This window comes from Zootoca vivipara, chromosome 13 (genome assembly GCF_965207765.1).
Source record: "Zootoca vivipara chromosome 13, rZooViv2.hap1.1, whole genome shotgun sequence".
NCBI lineage: Eukaryota > Metazoa > Chordata > Lepidosauria > Squamata > Lacertidae > Zootoca > Zootoca vivipara.
The window spans coordinates 1,764,453-1,785,274 of record NC_142596.1 but is presented as its reverse complement, the minus strand read 5'-3'; the positions used below and the strand labels follow the sequence as shown (position 1 = coordinate 1,785,274).

At 46.1% G+C, this 20,822-nt stretch overlaps 1 protein-coding gene across 1 annotated transcript in view; it reads right to left on the bottom strand.

The window, feature by feature from the left end:
- Nucleotides 1–2,297: 2,297 nt before the first annotated feature.
- Nucleotides 2,298–20,822, bottom strand: part of LOC118079120 (neuronal acetylcholine receptor subunit alpha-7) — a 36,387-nt gene continuing 17,862 nt past the window's right edge. Inside the window, exons 3-8 of the mRNA XM_035103153.2 lie at nt 18,076–18,155; nt 13,828–13,995; nt 10,509–10,703; nt 6,070–6,156; nt 5,159–5,268; nt 2,298–3,076 (exon numbers count right to left, since the gene is read on the bottom strand). Coding sequence (XP_034959044.2) covers nt 2,558–3,076; nt 5,159–5,268; nt 6,070–6,156; nt 10,509–10,703; nt 13,828–13,995; nt 18,076–18,155 — 1,159 coding nt within the window. The 3' untranslated portion in view covers nt 2,298–2,557. The remainder of the gene's footprint in view (nt 3,077–5,158; nt 5,269–6,069; nt 6,157–10,508; nt 10,704–13,827; nt 13,996–18,075; nt 18,156–20,822) is intronic.

The following is a 20,822-nucleotide window of genomic DNA, read 5'->3' as shown; positions in this document are numbered from 1 at the left end:
AGTCAGCATGGGTTTCTGAAAAATAGGTCATGTCAGACTAATCTGATCTCATTTTTTGACAGAATTACAAGCCTGGTAGATGAAGGGAACGCTGTGGATATAGCCTTTCTTGATTTCAGCAAGGCCTTTGACAAGGTGCCCCATGATATTCTTGTAAAGAAGCTGGTAAAATGCTGGCTAGACAATGCTACCATTCAGTGGATTTGTAACTGGCTTACTGACCGAACCCAAAGGGTGCTCATCAATGGCTCCTCTTCATCCTGGAGAGAAGTGACTAGTGGGGTGCCACAGGGTTCTGTCTTGGGCCCAGTCTTATTCAACATCTTTATCAATGACTTGGATGGTGGGCTTGAGGGCATCCTGAGCAAGTTTGAAGATGACACCAAATTGGGAGGGGTGGCTAATACCCCAGAGGACAGGATCACACTTCAGAATGACCTTAACAGATTAGACAACTGGGCCAAAGCAAACAAGATGAATTTTAAGAAGGAGAAATGTAAAGTACTACACTTGGGCAAAAAAAAATAAAAAATGAAAGGCACAAATACAGGATGGGGGACATCTGGCTTGAGAGCAGTACATGTGAAAAGGATCTAGGAGTCTTGGTAGACCACAAACTTGACATGAGTCAACAGTGTGATGCAGCAGCTTAAAAAGCCAGTGCAATTCTGGGCTGCATCAATAGGAGTATAGCATCTAGATCAAGGGAAGTAATAGTACCACTGTATTCTGCTCTGGTCAGACCTCACCTGGAGTACTGTGTCCAGTTCTGGGCACCAGAGTTCAAGAAGGATACTGACAAGCTGGAACGTGTCCAGAGGAGGGCAACAAAATTGGTCAAAGGCCTGGAAACGATGCCTTATGAGGAACGGCTTAGGGAGCTGGGTATGTTTAGCCTGGAGAAGAGAAGGTTAAGGGGTGATATCATAGCCATGTTCAAATATATAAAAGGATGTCATATGGAGGAGGGAGAAAGGTTGTTTTCTGCTGCTCCGGAGAAGCGGACACAGAGGATTCAAACTACAACAAGAAAGAAGATTCCACCTAAACATTAGGAAGAACTTCCTGACAGTAAGAGCTGTTCGACAGTGGGATTTGCTGCCAAGGAGTGTGGTGGAGTGTCCTTCTTTGGAGGTCTTTAAGCAGAGGCTTGACAGACATATGTCAAGAATGCTTTGATGGTGTTTCCTGCTTGGCAGGGGGTTGGACTGGATGGTCCTTGTGGTCTCTTCCAACTCTATGATTCTATTGTAACCATTTGGCAGGAACACAAATGATCAGAGTTGCCTATATTCTGTATGTACTCCAGGTATGCTGGCTTTCCATGCATGGAAATGAGAACCTGGTGCTCAATTTGCCATCCCAACGGCCTCAGACAGTGTCTAACATGCAGGGTGGGAAAATGTGAAGGCATATAGGAACACAGGAAGCTGCATTGTGCAAAGACACAGGAAACCAGCTTCGTCATATTCCCCTCTGCTGGAATGTCATCCAGCAACAGCCATACTCTCATGCTGTGCCAAAGGGCCATTCAACTGCTTTTCCTGCAAAGCCAGCAGCATCAGGCTATTCCTTGCCATCAGCTGTCTGTCATCTGGCAGCATGCTTTATATAAGACAGGAGGAGGAGGAGGAGGAGGAGGAGGAGGAGGAGGAGGAGGAGGAGGAGGAGGAGGAGGAGGAGGAGGAGGAGGAGGAGGAGGGAGGGAGAGAGAACCATTCTATTGCCTTACCTGAGAGACCGGCAACATTTTACTCCTTCACTCCTTGAATAGTATGTATTCCAAGTGGTCATTCTAGGAACTATGTAACTACGATAAGAACTAATGTCTGGATTTACTTTTCTCTTTCTCCCTCCCAGTTCCTTCTCCATTTGTGCCAGGAGGTGAGGGACTGTCTTATTAATGATCTTTATAAGCCACTGTGGGAAATCTCCCCTCCCCACCCCCAAGGACCAGGGTAAAAAGCTTTTAAAAATCGACACGCCAGATTATTGGTCCATTTAGTTTTGTATTTGTATAATGACCTCTGGGGTCCAGGTCAGACGCTTTCTCAGCTTTACCTAGAGATGCCAGGGGTGAAACCTGGGACTTTCTGCAGACAAAACATTGCTCCACCAATAAGCAATGGCGAGTCCCCAAAATCAAAGGATGGTCAGGCAGCGTTTTCTCTTATGAGGTGCTGGTAAGGACTCCATGTATTTTCTAGTACCAATGTCTGTCTTTCTATATTTACAACCAGCTCAATCCTTTTCCAAATTCTAAATACTGGAATAAAATAAACAATGCAAAGAAGATGCAAATAGACTTAACTTAAATAATTTATTCTGGGCACCAGATTTGTAAATTTGTGAAGATGGTGCAGTATACAGAAGGCCCCAGCAGTTGCCAAGGCTATTAATACTGACACTGTCTGTTTCTTTCACTGTACCTCCCAAAAGAAGTTTGCATCCAAACATCCTACATAAGCCAAGTGCACTGAATATGCTATTGCTACTTAATATATTTTAATAGATTGCCAACATAAAAAAACTTTTTTTGCAAGTCCACAAGTGCAGTTCAAGCAAAATCTTTAGAAACAGCCTCTACAAAATTGGGGGCCGACATTAAAATGCCAATGGTACAAATTATTGTGAAGACCGAGAAAGCCATCAAACAGAGGCGGTCCACGACAGAAGCGGCAAACTTCCACTCATTGCAAATGGCTTCTGCCTCATCCTGGTCTCGGAACCGGTTGGCAATATATCGGACCTCCTCTAGGATCTTTGCCAGTTCTGGGTCAGTTTCAGATGGATGTCCACTGTGAAGGAGGTTGTCTTCATCAGTCGGGGAGCAAGTCATTCTCCCACAGATCACACCGGAATCAGTGGTAGGGGTGCAATGGACACCTTCCAGGCCTCTGAAGCCTATGTAGAGCATATTCCCATTACTGGATTGCTGGCCACTCACAGTGTTTACATCTATGCTGGACATACTGCATCGACGCTGTTTATGCTGGCATGCTGGTCGCACTTTGTCCTCCCCTGGTCTTTTCATTCTCAGGAACCAGGCACACCAGTTGAGAAGGATGATTCTGGTCTGGGAAACATGTATAAAAACACACCGTAGCTGTTATATCTTGGAAGATATCTGGCCCCTTGCATGTTACTTGCTTGTCTAGCAATGGTAAAGTCATTGACCAATTAGCCCTGTGCCTGCACTCCACTCTGGTTCATACATTCAGTTGGGGGCTAGCACTACAAGAGTGTGGAGGAGGAGCAGAATTAAAGGGGAGCCCACAGCACAGTGGAAGAGCACATTCTTAGCAGGCAGGAGCCGCCAGGTTCCATGCCTAGAATCTCCAGCTGAAACAGGGACATGGGCACCTGCGACAGAACTTTAGGAAGAAAGTAGGTGCTGTTGGACAATGAAATGGACTACCGGAGAAGGTGGTGGAGCTTGTATGGCCGGCCATCTGCCAGGGATTCTTTAGCAGTGATTCTTCATTGCAGGACATTGGGCTGGATGAGCCCTGGGGTCCCTACCAACTCTACAGTTCTATGATCCTTTCCATCCCTACCTGTGACCCTCCAGGTGTTATTTGACTCCTGCTCCCATCAGCCTCAGTCAACACAGCCAATGGTCAGGGATGAGCGGAGATTTAGTTCAGCAACATCTGGAGGGCCACATGTGCCAGTTACATGACTTGCCAGTCACATGAAGGCCACCTTACACAATTCTCCCCTCAAAAGAGTGAGGGGAGGATTGCATTAATTAGGTACACACTTGGATGACCCAGGTTGTAGTGGATGCTACAAAAAGGCTTCTGTTGCTTCTCCACCACTTCTACTGCCAAACTGTCCTAGCTGAATGTATGAGCAGGGCTGGCCCACCCATGAGGCAAGATAAGGCAACCGCCTCAGGCAGCAGGATCCACAGGCGCAGCAGATTCCAATTTAGATCTTTCTCTCCCCTCCCCACCCTGTTCCTGATGTAGTTCTTCCCTCACCCTTTCTTCCCTAGTGAGGAGAGGGCACCATTTTCAGGTCGACCTCAGGGGCCAAAATGTTTCTGGCTGGCCCTGTGAATGAGCCAGGGTCTTGTGAAATCAAACCTCCCCATTGGCATCTGAGCCACACATGTGCACCAATTGTGAATATCACACTGCAAAGTGTCTTCCAGATAAACTACTTTACAAAAACCTTCTTTTTGTTCAGATCTCTCTCTCTTTTTTTTAAGACAACAATGTCTAGGTTTTGCAATTTGCCCAGTTTCCTCCTGTTTTCATCTCAAATTCTCCAAAATCAAAATACTGTTTTCAATCAAATTTAACACACTATTTTTAAGAATCTTCAGTTTTGCATTTTCTATTGACAGTTCAAACTCTCTCAGTGCAGGAATGTTTAAGAGCTATTCTTAAACCAGATGTTGTGGATATATATATCACCTAATGCAAAAAAAGATCTCAGAGAAACTCATAAACCACTTTTGAATATCCTGTCTTCATCCTCTCTACTATTTGTTTGTTTGTTTGTGCATTTGTTAAGAAGCTGCCTGGTGATTAGTGAAATCATTGGTCCATCTTGCCTAGCACACTCAGCCCTGACTGGTAATAGCTCACAAGGGTCTCAAGCAGAAGTCCTGATATCATTTTTATCAGAGGGCATCCTAATGGACCTTGATAAGGAGTATGTATTTAAACATAGTGAAGTCTGAAGGCACAAAGGCATACATTTATTTTTTTTGAATGAGTAGAATCTGCCCCAATGGCTGAGATCTGACTGCAGTTTGAAGCACGTCCAGCCACTTCATAAGCAAAGATTTTTAGAAATGTTTTTTGAAGTTAGAAGGATAGGAGACCAGGGCCCAGGCAGAAAAATCCAAGGTTCAGGTCACCTGAGCCACTCGCTAGAAATGCTCCTGACCTGTTGCCTCCAGAACTCCACCTCCCATCATCCATGACCATTGGCTGAAGGGCCACAGGTCCCCCATCTCTGACGTATGGCTGAACTAGGATTGCACAGACATACGTGCTGTCAAACCATTTCCCTTTGTTGCCTCATCCAACTAATATCTGGGGAACAAAAATGACTTGCCTGCTCCTGAAGCTAGACTGTGATCTGCAGGGTTTCAGTTATATATAGACAGGGAGGGGAAAATATGCATCATCTGGGCTCTTACCCACTTGGGCATTTTCCCCCCATCTGGATCATGGTGGTGATACTGCAAAACGATCACGGTAACCACAACTGAAAGTCCAACAATAATCATGGTGCTTGCAAAATACTGTGCTGCAAATGGAGAGAAGAAGAAGAAGAAGAAGAGGAAGAGGAAGAGGAAGAGGAGGAGGAGGAGGAGGAGGAGGAGGAGGAGGAGGAGATAATGACCAGGTTATGGGGAGAATTTGGGCTGCAATGTCACTTCCAATAGCTGTCACTCACCTGATAGTCTAACATTGTAGTCCAAATGCTGTTGGACTACAATTCCCACCATTCCTGGCCATTGGATATGGGCATTTTATTCTATCCTACCAGAAAGTAAGCACTGGATGAGTGCAAGACAGGAAATACTTCTGCATATGTGCAGTATTTAATTCCTTTTATTTATTCATTGCATTTATACCTCACCTCTCCTCCAAGGAGCCCAAGGTGGTGTCTGTGGTTCTCCCCTCCTCCATTTTATCCTCACAACAAATCTGAGTTGGGTTAGATTGAGAGGCAGTGACCCAAGGTCACCCAATGTGGATCTGAACCCTGCTGTAACTACACTGACTCTCTTTTTATAGAATGAATGAAGAGATTAGAAGCCCCTACATGTTGGAGGCTCTAAGTCATGGCAGTAGAATTAACCATTTACAGTAATTGGCTACCAGCACCACAGCATAAACCTTTTACTTTTAAGCATTGTAATTTCTTTCCTCACCAAATATTGGCCAACTGTGCAATTTCCTACCCCCAAACCACAAGCCAAGACTTCTAAACCAGTAAATCTACTGGACACATACAATTCCTGGTCTATATTATTGTGGCCCTGTTCTGTTGCAAGTTTGAATATAAAATTGCTCATTGAACATTAATACTGCTGTTACTCACCTATTAATGGCACTGAATCCGATGTTGCTGGCATAATTTCAGCCACCAGGAGCATAAACACTGTGAGGGAGAGTAAAACGGTGATTCCTGAAAGGCAAAGTATTGGGTATGGAATCAGGACATAAAGGCACTCTTGGGGTTGAGGAAAAGAAATTATTAAGAGGCTCACATACTAATGAAAATATGTACGAGGAAAGGTTGCAGAGCTTGGGGCTTTTTTATTTTAAAAAAGGCAAGTAAGATAGAAGTTTATAAAATTATGATATTTATAAAACACTTTTGTAAAAAAATGATAGAAGTTTATAAAATTATGCATTATACAATGAGAGAAGATTTTAAAAAAACCTTTCCCCCACCCTCTCTTATAACACAAGGACATGTGGGTGAGATCCTGTGGTTGGAAATAGTCAAAGAGAAGGGAGTCGAAGAAGGATGGGTGTTTCTATAAGGAGAAATATTGAAGGCAGAGAATTCCAAAGGCAGACAATTCCAACAAGAATGAAAAGTGGGAGGAATCTAAAGAAACCAGTGTGGCAGCATAAGAAGCTTACTGATAAGCTGAGGTTTAAGAAGGGAATGTTTAAGAAATGGAAGAAAGGGGAAATCACAAAAGAGGAGTATACACAACTAGCCAACAGTGAAGGTCAGGCTGGCTAAAGCTCAGAATGAATTTCCAAGAGAGGTTTAAAATAATTTAAAAGGTTGATTTGGCTATGTTTGAAGCAAGAGGAAAAACAAGCAAGTTGTAGGTCCTCTGTATGGAGAAGATGGAGAAACGCTATTGGATGACAGAGAGAAAGTGGAACTGCTCAGCACCTCCTTTGCCTCTGTCTTCACCCAAAAGGAAAGTGATGCCCAACCTGATGAAAACAGAATAATTGATGTAAGGAGGGAGCTGCAGCCCAAGGTAGAAAAAGAGGTGGTAAGAGAACACTCAGCTACTTTAAATAAATTCAAATCTCCAGGACCTGATGAACTTGATCAACCTGATGAAGGAGCTTGCAGGTGTAATCTCAGAGCCTTTGAGAATTCTAGAAAACAGGTGAGGTCCCTGCAGACTGGAGGTGGGCAAATGTTGTCCCCAACTTCAAAAGGAGGGGGTAGAAAACCCAGGTAACTACTGACCAGTGAGCTTGACATCGATACCAGAAAATGTCCTAGAACACATAATTCAACAGTCAATCTGTGAGCACTTAGAAAAGGATGCTGTGATTATTAAGACCCAGGACCGGTTTCTCAAAAACAAGTCATAGAATCATAGAGTTGGAAGAGACCACAAGGGCCATCCAGTCCAACCCCCTGCCAAGCAGGAAACACAAAAGCCATGTCAGATGAATCTCGTTCCTTTTATTTTGATAGAGTTACAAGTTTGGTGGATAGGGGGAATGCTGTGGACCATAGCTGCCAAGTTCTCCCTTTTTTTAAGGGAAATTCCCTTATGCTGAATAGGCTTCCTCGCGAGAAAAGGGAAAACTTGGCAGCTATGCTGTGGACATAGTGTATCTTAACTTCAGTAAAGCTTTTGATACAGTCCCCCCTGAGGAAGCTAATAAAATGTAGGTTGAATGAGGTAACTTTTAGGTGGATTTGTAGCTGGTTGACTGACTGAACCCAAAGAGTACTCATTAATGGTTCCTCATTATCCTGGGGAAAAGTGACAAGTGGGGTGCTGCAGGGTGGTGTCCTGGGCCCGTTGTTGTTCAATGTGTTTATAAAAAAGACTTGGGTGAAGGAATTAAGGGAATGCTCATGAAATTTGCAGATGACACCAAACTGGGAGGGGTAGCTAATACTGCAGAAGACAGAATCAGGATTCAAAATGACCTTAATAGATTGGAAAACTGGGCACAAGCTAACAAAATGAATTTCAGTAGGGAGAAATGTACGGTTCTGCATTTAGGCAGGAAGAACCAGATGCACAAATATAAGATGGGGGACACCTGGCTTGCCAGTAGTACATTTGAAAAGTATCTAGGGGTCTTAGTGGACCACAAGCTGAACATGAGTCAACAGTGCGATGCAGCAGCAAAAGAAAAGCCAATGCTATTCTAGGCTGCATCAACAGAAGCCTAGTGCCCAGATCAAGGGAAGTAATAGTACCACTCTCTTCTAACTTGGTCAGACCACATCTGGAATACTGTGTCCAATTTTGGGCATGCACCACAATTTCAGAAGGATGTTGACAAGCTGGAATGTGTGCAGAGGAAGGCAACCAAGATGATCAAAGGTCTGGAAACCACAAGGAGAATTCTAGACTATATCAGAGGCCTGTGTTCTTTGAGGACAAGTACAAGGCCTCTACAATCCATCATAGAATCATAGAGATGTAGAGATGTAGAGTGGGAAGGTTTACCAAAGGTCATGCACTTCAACCCCCTGCAATGCAGAAATTACAACCAAAGAAATTACAACCAAAGAACCAAAGCTCTTCCCATCTGAAAGTTATTCCTATTGTTGAGCCCAACCCTCCTTTCTTGTAATCCATTGGTTCAGGTATTGCCCTCTGAAGCAGCGAAAAAGAAGCTTGCTGCTTCTTCCATATGGCAGCCCTTCAGATATTTCAAGATAGTTCTCATATCACCTCTCAGTCTCCTCTTCTTCATGCTAAACATACCCAGCTCCCTTAAACATTTCTCATAAGGTTTGGTTTCCAGACCCTTGATCATTTTGGTCACCGTACTCTGCACACCTTCCAGCTTGTCAATACCTTTCTTAAACTGTGTACATACAGCCACCGGGGAATTCTGAGGAGGCCCCTTCCTTGAAAAAAAATTGGGGGGCTCAATGACACACCTCCCCACATCCACACAGCCCACTCACATCTTCCCCTAATTGAAGGCGGTTGGAATATCTTGACTTCTCCTGCGGTGGGACTGAGTGGCTGTGCAAAGAACAAAGAGCAGCACCATGTTCCTGGGTCAGAGGGGGCAGGTGGTGGAGGTATGGGGTGCTGCTATTGCCTGGGTTTAGGGAAGAAGGAGGCATGGAATGGGGTCAGGGCCATCTCTAGGCCTGGGCTGGGTGGTGCAATGCGCCAGGGTGCCTGGCCACCAGGGGCACTGCTGCACCCACCAGACAGCTGATGGCTGAGCCCTATGGCTCTGCCGCCTCCTCCTCTCCTTCAGCCCGTGGGAATCCCCTCAGCCGCTGCCCGCCGAGCCGCTGTCGCCTGCGGGAGCGCCGGTGGCGGGTGTGGGAGTGGCTCCTGAGGGGCCTCCTCCACATCTGGTGCCCGCCGCCCCACCACCACCACTCCCGGGGCACAGGCGGCAGCGTGGCAACCGCCTCCTGCTCCTCAGGTCGCTGGGAGCGCAGCGAGAGAGCACAGGCGGAGGCAGCGGTGGACCGTTCAGCCAGCCGGGGAACAAGCGGCACACTGCAGATGGCGGTCGCTGGGACACGCGGCCTCCGGGCCAGGGAGGTGGCAGGAGCTGGGGAGAGGGGTCGGCGGTGTGACCTGGGCTGGCAGCAGGACACCGCACAGCAGGTGAGGGGCGGCGGGAAGCCTGGGCTGGTGGTGCTGGGGACCCTGAGCTAGGGTGAGAGAGAGCAGCTTGGGGAAAGGGAGGGGGCGCCGGAGGGACCTTTGTGTCACGGCGCTGGATTTGCTTAAGACGGCCCTGAATGGGGTGCAGCCAACATCATCCTAGGAGAGGGAGGGGAAACACTTTAAAACTGTTGTCCCTACTCAGCCACACATCCCAATACATTAGCAGAAAAATATCACAATATCCCAAGAGAGCCAGTGTGGTGTAGTGGTTAAGAGCGGTAGTCTTGTAATCTGGGGAACCGGGTTCGTGTCTCCGCTCCTCCACATGCAGCTGCTGGGTGACCTTGGGCTAGTCATACTTCTCTGAAGTCTCTCAGCCCCACCCACCTCACAGGGTGTCTATTGTGGGGGAGGAGGGGAAAGGAGATTGTGAGCCGCTTTGAGACTCCTTCGGGTAGTGATGAGTGATGAAGCAGGATATCAAATCCAAACTCTTCTTCTTCTTCTTCTTCCTCCCCTTCTTCTTCTTCTTCTTCTTCTTCTTCTTCTTCTTCTTCTTCTTCTTCTTCTTCTTCTTCTCATGGCGGTGCGGATACTTGAAAAATGTCTAGCCAAAATTCATGCAACAAATGGATGAATTTAAAATCTGCATTAGAACTACAGACACATTTCCTTCTTTTAAAAAAATGCAAACTGGTGCAGAAATGTAGTGAACTGAACTTCAGATTGGGGGGGGGGATGAAAGTGAAAGAAATTGCATTTGACAGATTGATCCATCCCATTTCCAGGGTACATATCCAGTATCACTTCAGTGGGCCATGCATTCTGTGACTTCTTGAGAGTTTCCACTTGTAACTACTTTCTCCTTGCCAGAAACTGACTGTGACATTTAAGCTGAAAATGCATGCAAAATAGCTTTGCTTATAAACAAATAGAATAATATGTTTACCGAGTGAAATCTTCTCCCCAGAGTCAGCTGGAAGCAGGAAAACAAGAAGGGCAAGAGCTGAGATCAGCACGCAGGGGATGAGAAGGTTGAGCCCATAATACAGAGTCCTCCGTCGCATCGTCACCGTAAAGGTCACATCCGGATAAGGCTCTTTGCAACAGTCATAGAAAGATTCGGTTCTTTTCCCGGGAACACCTGTGGGGGTGGGACAAAAGATCTCGTGTGAATTTCACCAAAACAATTACTGAGAAAAATCTCCCAGATGATGTGGGCAATTCATGGCTCGCAGGCCATCTGTGGCCCTGGCAGAACTTCACTGAAGCCCACATGGATCCTCCATGGTATCTGATGGAGTGTGCATGCACACGAAAGCTCATACCAAAATAAAAACTTAGTTGGTCTTTAAGGTGCTACTGAAGGAATTTTTTTTATTTTGTTTCGACTCAGACCAACACAGCTACCTACCTGTAAATGGATCCTCCAGCCGCCCCTCTGTTACCACCAACTTCACTACCTGCTTCCAGAGGCTGCTGCCTCCTCATGCAGGGAGCTTGGCAAAGGACAGCAACTGATACAAATAAATGATCATCAGAAATTATCATTCTCCAGCCTACCAAATACTGTTTTGGTTGTATGATACTGGCACCCTGCCTGTCAGAGTAGCAGTATGATGGTGATGGGAGTGACAGTGTGTGTCAGGAGAGTCATCCCATGTGCTTCCCCCCACATGTAAAACTGCTCTGCCTCCCACCACCCCACCAAGCAGAGGTTTAGCAGCTGAGGGAGCACATCTGTAAGGGAGAAGATAAGGCTAGCAGCGACCACTAGCCAGGATGACTATGTTCTGCTTCCACTATTGTCAGTGGCAGGCCTCTGAACACCAGTAATTGTAAATCACAAGCAGGATTAATGCCGTTGCATCCATGCCCTACTTGGCTGGCATCTGGTTGGCCATGGTGAGAAGAGGAGGCTGGACTAGATGGGCCACTGGCCTCATTCAGCAGGGCTCTTCATATGTTCTTAGGATAGTGCAGATGTTACTCCAACTTGTAGCCTCAATAGCTTACGAAACAGGGCATCAGTATGAACAGTGGGCTCCTCTTCCTCACACTCTCTTTCCTCAGAGTTAGAAACCCCTGGGAGATATATTTTTACAAGACAGTGCTCAGCACCCACACCAGTCTACAGTTCCCAGGTTTCCTTGGGGGAAGGTCCATGGTCTGTTAGCCTCATTCTGGGTGTGAGCTGCACACAAGGTGCCCAGAAGCCAAGAAAACAAGGGGGAGGTAGAATTACATCTCCTCTGCAATACAATGCTAAGGTCTTGCAGAATAGGGACCCCCCTGTGAGATCTCATGAGGAAAGGGAAGGCCATTTTGCCATGAGAATTACAATTTCACTGGGTCTTCTAGGCCACTGGTTGACATGGCCCCCTGGTTGGCGTGAGGGTCACCTTTCCCCAAGTGGACTTTCCCCAAGTGGACACATTGAATGAATTCTGTATAACTTGGCAGAAATGGCATTGGGCAAGAATAGCACTGGAAAGGGGCCTGAGGGGGGTGCTGGCTGAGGGATGCCCTAAGCCTCTGCCTGACTGGAATCTCTGTCCCTGGATGCCCAGTGAGAACCTGGATGCTTGGCTTACACCATGACAGGGTTCAATGCTGTGTGATTCCCATGGAGCGAGGTTGGCACTTCCCCAACCAGGTAAGGTGCCTTTGCAATGGCAGGGGTTGAGGGCAAGGAGGAAATGATCCTTACCCTGCTGCCATGCCAACTCTGCTTACCTTCTGTATTCAAAAAAGATCGAGCCTGATTTCACCCAACACCTGTGCCCTTTCTCAGTTATTACATCATTCTCACTGGACTGCAGTTTGCATCTACCTGGGCAATGCAAACTCCAGATAAGTGTGTGGTGTAGAGCAGCATGTTCAAACTGTTTAGCCTGTTTCGAAGACTTGTATAATGCAAGGGGCTAAATTCATCTTCAGGCTTATGAGAATTAGACATTGATAATGCAGGCGATGTATAAGAGCATTAACTGAGATTCTGCTTATCCTTTAGGTGCTTTAGAGAAGAAAGGCCCAAATCCCTTAGCCAATTTTTGCAAGTCTTACCCCCAAACCCTTTCATTCAAATAGAGCTGTAGCTCTGCAGTAGAGCATCTGCTTTGCATGAAGAAGGTTACGGGTTCAATTCCCAGTGGCATCTCAAGGTAGGACTGGGAAATCCCCTCACCTGAAACCCTGGAGAGCAGCTTCCAGTCAGTTTGGGAAACACTGAGATAGATGAACTCAAGGACCAACTCAGTATAAAATAGCTTACTGTCTTTTAGTTTACTTTCCTTTAAACTGTTCTGAACATTTCATTATAAATTGCTACGATGTACTCTGGGAACTTATGGTGAAGGGAGAGTAATAAAACAATTAATAAAGTTTCTGCTCTGCCAGACTCATGGACATGCCATGAAGCTGAATGTTCTTCCCCCAGGAGGCAGTGATGGCCACCATCTTGGATGACTTTAAAAGAGGATTAGATCAATTCGTGGAAGAGAGGCCTATCAGTAGCTACTAGCAGGGATGGTTATGCTCTGCCTCCTGTCAAAGGGCAGCAATGCTTCTGAATATCAGTTGCTGGAAATCACAGGAGGAGAGAGGGCTCTTGTGGTCAAGTGCTGCTTGAGGGTTTCCAACAGGCATCTAAGTAAAAAAGAACCTGGGTAAAGAAAAACATTTTGACATGATACTGGGCGAGATGGGCCATTGACCTGATCCAGCAGGCTCTTTTTATGTTCTTCCAGCAAAGCACTGGACCATTGAGGGCTAGCACCCTAATTTATTTTTAAATTAAACATGTAGGAAAGAGGACTGGCCCAGCCTTGTATTGTTCAAGGAATATTATGATCCTTCCCTAATCCCTGGAGCACTTTCCTGCTCTGAGAATCCAAGGAACAGAAATGTGTGTGAACATGATGACAATGATCTAGCACTACTTGTGTTCCAGAGGGAATTGAAGATCAGGGCCGTCTTAAGCATATCCTGCGCCCTGGCACGAAGATCTCTCCGGTGCCCCCCGCCCCGTTTCCCAGCATGGCTGTCTGGCGGTGCCCTGGCGGCCTGCGCCACCCAGCCTCGCCGTAGGGCCGGCCCTGTTGAAGATTGACATAAAAAGACTCAGCTAAACATTTAAACAGGACCCAGGAGAGTATCCCAATGCCACTGGCAATGTTCATTCAAAGGCACATCAGTTCCATCTCTGGAAGCGGATCTCCCTGACTGAACTGAAGGCCACTGCACTTAGGAATATCCATACAGCTTACCGACTAAATCCCACTCGCCATTTGAAATGTATCCAGATATTTCTGCTTCTTGCATTTGCAAATCCAAAGACCATCCACCGTAAGTCCAGGATCCAAACTTCAATTTACATTTCTGGACATCAAAAGGAAACCAGCGCACATCTATGGAGCAAGAACTCTTGAATATTCCTAGATGGATGTTTCGGATGAAAAGAATATGAGCAGGCATTTCTCAGCAATTCTCTCTTTCCATTTTGTATAGCTGCTCACAGGAAAATGCTCCCACCCTCTGACATTTAAAACAACTGATCTGCTTGAAAGTGGTTTTCCCCAAAGCTGAATGAAAATAAGGGTATCAAGGTCAGTACTGTTGTTATTAAAACAGTGACATTCTGTGCTGTCTCATTTGAGGATTGCTGTTCATTTCACTTTTATTTGACAAAACAACATTTCCACTTACACCCACCCACCACTGAATTATTTCATACGCACATAAATGCTCAACCTCAGGTATTTCCAAATGTGAACCTCATAGATCCATTGCAGCTGCAGGAACAAGGCATCACTTCACGTGATTATTTGCAGTTGTGACTGATTCACACCTTCAGTGAATTCAACACACTGAAATGATCTTGTGTGAATTGAGATGCCAGAAAAATTCATATGGTTAGAAAATGAACTCTCATAAGATTTATTTATGTATGTTTATTGCCTGTCCATCGCTGAATGGCTCATGGAATATCACAATTTAAAACAACATGCAAACTGTTCAAACTATTTCATTGAAACCACAAAGCTCGACACCATCGCAAGAGCAGCAAAACTAGAGAGCAACGCAAGCACACCAACAGGGTAAACATCCACTCACCCCAAGCCCTGGGTAAAGAAAAACTCTTTGGCATGATGCCAAAAATGGTACCATGAAGGCACAGCTCAGCAGGGAGGGCATTCCACAATCTGGGGGTCACCAGCACCAGGAAAGCATTCTCACTTGCGCTGAAATCTGTCCTCCAATTTCTCAAAAATGTATTCTCCTGAGAAAGAGGCTTCCATTTTCATTATTAAATAATGGAATATTCTTTCTAGCTCCTTTTGAATACAGTATTGGGGATAATGTTGAATTCATCTGCTCATTGCAAGTGACCAAGGGTGGTGTATATGTTTGCAAGTGTGTCTATTTCCAGGAAGCATTTCCATCACACCCATAAAGGAGACCCAAGGCACAATGACTAAAGAGGGAAAAGGTTATATCTATTTATAGATATAGCATAGCAATATAGCATAGCATAGCAATATACAGGTTCTACAGGGGAAAAACCCATTCACCAAAATTGAACATAGTCCAAACAGGTAAGTTCCCTAAGGAGGGAGGAATCATCTCCCTCCCAACTCCTGGACAGGTTTCCAGGTGCCTCATGTGGCCACGCAGCAAGGGCTCAAGGGAATTCTTCCTCCCTGCTACCAAGGCCTTCGGTCTGTTAACCTGACAAGTGCATCATTGCTCTGCTGGCTCATCATTCATCCTGGTGCACATGCAAAACCCACAGGGCATCCCCAATAACCCACAAAGCAAATGCTGTGCAGGGTGACCAAACAGTGCCCTCACCTCATAAATGCCTCAGGATTTTAGCCCACTAGATCTTTAATTTCTCTTTCCTACCCAAACCAGACACCAGATGGAAACAAATTAGATGCTTTCTAAATAAATTACTCCCAACTGTATGAAGCAGGCAAAAAGACGAATTGCAAGGCCAATGAGGAGCTATAAAAAAGGAAATCCTACTCAGTCCCTTTTATGGGTGACTAGCAAAACCCACACTGTATAGGGAGGGAGGGTGCCATAGTGAAGAAGAGGGGAAAGTTTGGGGAAAGAACTGGCTTATAAATTCACCCCAGGAGTGGGAGTGATCTTTCTGTTAGAAAAGCAATCGGGGCAAACGCCAAAGTGCCCCAGACTCCAAGCACTTCTCTGTGGCCATCCTGGCTGCCGATGCCCTAGCAGTCCAGAGGCCAGTGATATGCGACCTCCCTCCATAGAGAAAAGCACACCCATTTCCCTGCTCCATGCACTAGGAAAGAATGAGCCAAAAGTAGGTCTAAAGCTACTTAATTAAAAGGCTATTTACAAAGTCCATTCTCTGTTTCTCTGTTCCCAAAACTCCAACAGAACAGAGCTCGGCATCTTGCTTCTTACTCCATTGAGAACCAGAAGCGAAACTAAAAAAACACAATAACATCACATGGTAGAAAGGAGATAAAACACAGACTTCCTTTCTCACACAGGGTTCTGTCTTGGGCCCAGGCTTATTCAACATCTTTATCAATGACTTGGACGATGAGCTTGAGGGCATCCTGAGCACGTTTGCAGATGACACAAAATTGGGAGGGGTGGCTAATACCCCAGAGGACAGGATCACAGTTTAAAATGACCTTAACAGATTAGACACCTGGGCCAAAGCAAACAAGATGAATTTTAACAAGGAGAAATGTAGAGTACTACACTTGGGCAAAAAAAATGAAAGGCACAAATACAGGATGGAGGACACCTGGCTTGAGAGCAGTACATGTGAAAAGGATCTAGGAGTCTTGGTAGACCACAAACTCGACATGAGTCAGCAGTGTGACGCAGCAGCTAAAAAGGCCAATGCAATTCTGGGCTGCATCAATAGGAGTATAGCATCTAGATCAGGGGTCAGCAAACTTTTTCAGCAAGGGGACGGTCCACTGTCCCTCAGACCTTGTGGGGGGCCGGACTATATTTTGGAAAAAAATATGAACGAATTCCTATGCCCCACAAATAATCCAGAGATGCATATTAAATAAAAAGACACATTCTACTCATGTAAAAACACCAGGCAGGTCCTACAAATAACCCAGAAATGCATTTTAAATAAAAGGACACATTCTACTCATGTAAAAACATGCTGATTCCCGGACCGTCCACGGGCCGGCTTTAGAAGGCGATTGAGCCGCATCCGGCCTCCGGGCCATAGTTTGGGGACCCCTGATCTAGATCAAGGAAAGTAATAGTACCACTGTATTCTACTCCGGTCAGACCTCAGCTGGAATACTGTGTCCAGTTCTGGGCACCACAGTTCAAGAAGGATACTGACAAGCTGGAACGTGTCCAGAAGAGGGCAACCAAAATGGTCAAAGGCCTGGAAACAATGCCTTATGAGGAACGGCTTAGGGAGCTGGTATGTTTAGCCTGGAGAAGAGAAGGTTAAGGGGTGATATCATAGCCATGTTCAAATATATAAAAGGATGTCATATAGAGGAGGATGAAATGTTGTTTTCTGCTGCTCCAGAGAAGCAGACACGGAGCAATGGGATTCAAACTACAAGAAAGAAGATTCCACCTAAACATTAGGAAGAACTTCCTGACAGTAAGAGCTGTTCGACAGTGGAATTTGCTCCCAAGGATTGTGATGGAGTCTCCTTCTTTGGAGGTCTTTAAGCAGAGGCTTGACAGGCATATGTCAACTCTATGATTCTATGATTCACACTGAACACAGACACTCACATGACAAACACAAATCATACCCATAGCTGCCAAGTTTTCCCTTTTCTCGCGAGGAAGCCTATTCAGCATAAGGGAAAATCCCTTAAAATAAGGGATAACTTGGCAGCTATGATCATACCACTCCTCTTTCACTGGAGCAGCTCAGAGAACAATTATCATAACATTCTCCCCAGCGCTTCCCCAGCAGCCTCCCTGGCTGTCTAGACTTCCTGATCTGATAAAGGAGGCACTTCATGATTTGACTGACACATGGGCACCTAGAAAGGCTGCATAGAGGAAATGATTTGAAGAATGAAAGGAAGGACAGTCACAAACACCCCTTGGCCACCTCAAAAGAAAAAGAAAAACATGACACACACAAACAAAATATTCCACCCAACCCATGAGAATTTCAACTAAATTTTCCCTTTCCTTGCATAATTTTTGAATGCAATTTCATTTTTCATTAAATGATGGAGAATGGTTGGGTAGAAAAGTTGGGGGGGGGGGTTCAGCACAGCAGTACCTTCAATAAAAAGGTAACCATTGATGCTTTGAGTTTTCTCTATCTTGGGTTGCATTTAATCTGAGCCAAAGAAGAATGCCTATATTATTCCATCCTGACATTACTGAGGTGGTGGCAAAAGCTGTTATGGCTGTAGCAACAAGGGACTTCTGTCTGCCTATTGATCTCCTCTTCTCATCTATGAAAACACGCCAGGTTCCCTGCAAAGCACAATTTTCACAGGGCAAAAGACCATTCTTACCTGGGGGGAGGTACTGGCAGTATCCTGACGAGTTCACCAAAACATTGGTGTGAAATGTAGCATCAAAGCGCTCATCAGCACTAAAATGAATAATGAAGAAAAGCAAATTTAGTCCTTCAGTTTAAAAATAAAACATGGTTTACTGCAGAGTGTGAAGCCTGGGTGGTATAGCGGTTTGCGTCTCAGACTAGGAACTTGGAAACCAGGGATCAAATCCTCCCCTTGGCCAGGAAGCTCAAGGCCTCTCACCTTTGGGCAGTCATAGAATCATAGGACTGTAGAGTTGGAAGGGATCTCAAGAGTCATCTAGTCCAATGCAGGCAATGGAGGAATCTCAATTAAACCATCCCTGACAGAGGGCCATCCAACCTCTGCTTAAAAACCTCTAAGGAAGGTCCATCACCTTCCAAGGGCTCCACTGTCGAACAGCTCTTACAGTCAAAGTTTTTCCTTTTTAATTTATTTTTATTGAAACTTTTCAGCATAGATTACAATAAAAAACAGACTACAGTGGTACCTCTGGTTGCAGACACGATCCGTTCTGGGGTGCCATTCGCACCCGAAAATTCCGCAACCAGAGTGGCGATTCTGTGCATGTGTGAAGCGTGATAGAGTGCTTCTGCACATGTGTGAAGCATGAGAGAGTGCTTCTGCGTGTGCGCGAAACGCACAGAAGCATTCTGCGCTTGCGGCAAAACCCAGAAGTCAACACTTCCGGGTTTGCCGCGTTCTTAACCTGAAAAGACACAACCTGAAGCGGACACAACATGAGGCATGACTGTAGTCTAAATAAAAATGAAAAAAGAAATAACAAGAAAAGAAAAGAAAATACAAAGCCCTCTATCAGAGGTAGATCGTAACCCTTGTCTCACACAAAGGATGTGGACCCTCCCACCTCTATGGGACCGCCTCCTTATATGCCCCGCAGAGGACCTTAAAGTCCACAAATAACAACACATTGGAAATCTCGAGCCATAAGGTGGTTAGATTGTACTCAACTAGGGCCAGGGCCTATTCAGTATTGGCCCCAACTTAGTGGAACGCTCTCTCACAAAAGACTAGGGCCCTGTGGGATTTGACATCTTTCCACAGGGCCTGCAAGACAGAGCTGTTCCGCCTGGCCTTTGGCCTGGACAGGACCATCTTAAGCCTATCCAGCACCATGGTTCAGAGATCCCGCTGGCGCCCTGCCCCCCCTTTCCCAGCCGGAAAGCCATGCACTGCCTTGGGGGCGCGCACACACACACTTTGTTCAAGCAGCTGCACCTCACAAGGCACCAGACCTGTTGCCGCTCCATTGTCACTGGCGCTGCGGTGGTGGCGGCGATGGGGACCGAGCACCTGGGAAGCGCCCAGAGGAGGAGAGGGGCAGCATTTCTCTGGGAAAGCAGCTGTTGCGCCCGCCCGTCTCTGCACTTGCCGCTGCAACTTTACCGTCCGCCGCGGGGAGGATGAGGAGGGGGGCACGCCGGCATTTCCTGCCCACCACCTGCCGACCCAAAAAAACAAAAAAACCCCCACCCCACCCCTCTAGAAACTTCTCCCCACCAACCCTCGAGAACTTTGCGCGGGGATTTTTTTCTACCTGCTCTTTCCCGCCTCGCGGGGTTCTTTTGGTCTCCAGACCGGGCGCAAAAGTGCGCGGCCAAGTTACCCGCCAGGCTGCAGTTCTTACTTGAGGAGCAGCACGCACCACAGCACAGCAAGGTGGCAAGCAGCAGGGGCGGTAGCAAGAGTTGCAGCCGAGCTTCCAGGCAGGTGGTGGGCAGGAAATGCCGGCGCGCCCCCTCCTCATCCTCCCCACAGCGGATGGCAGGAGCGGCTTGGCTAGAGGGGCACTGGGTTGCCCGTCATCGAGGGGGATCTCAAGTGGTGGCGGTGGCCCGGGCAGGGATGCGCAGCGTGCACAATGCGAGTGCACACAGCTGGCAGCGCTGATGCCCGCTAGCACCTGGTGGCCAGGCGCCCTGGTGCATTGCGCCACCCAGCCCTGGGCCTGGACTCAATCTGACTCCTATGGTATGTTTTCCTCCCTTATGGTTTTTGACTTGGGTCTTTTTAAAAATGAGGCTGCATTTAAAATTTTAAATGTAAATTGTATTTTAACCTGTATTTTAACTAATTGTTTTTCTTTCTTTATCTCTTATTGTAATTTTACTGCTGCAGTTTGTAATGGTGGTGGGAGTTGTTAAAGACCTTTATTTCCCTTCCTGTGAAGAGGGGTTGGCTGTTAAACCACTGGGAATTGCAGCTCAGTGAGGGGAACAATGTGTCTCCTAAGAACTCTGAGCACCTTTAACAAACTACAGCACCCAGAATTCTTTGGGGAAAGCCATAACAGTTTAAAGAGGAAGCATTGTGCTTTAAATGTTTGGTGTGAATGGGGCCTTAGGCATGATCATCAGAGGCTTTATGTCACTGAACTGCAGGGGTTGAAGACTAACAGCCAGAGAAAATCCCCTCCCCCTTCTTTGTGGGCTGCTTAGAGGCATCAGGTTGGTCACAAAGAGAAGCAGGGTGCTAGTCAGATCCAGCAAATGCAATTCTTACATCGGATGGATCTATCAATGGAATTTACCATAGTAAACCAAAACAGAACTGCCACATACAGGGAGGTTTGAGTATCAGACACTCAGGATAAATTATGAATTATGAGACCATCTTCAAACAGCTGAAGGGATTTTACATGGAAAATGGACCAGGCTTCTTTTTGTTGAATTTTTTGAATAGTCAAATTACTTTAGAGC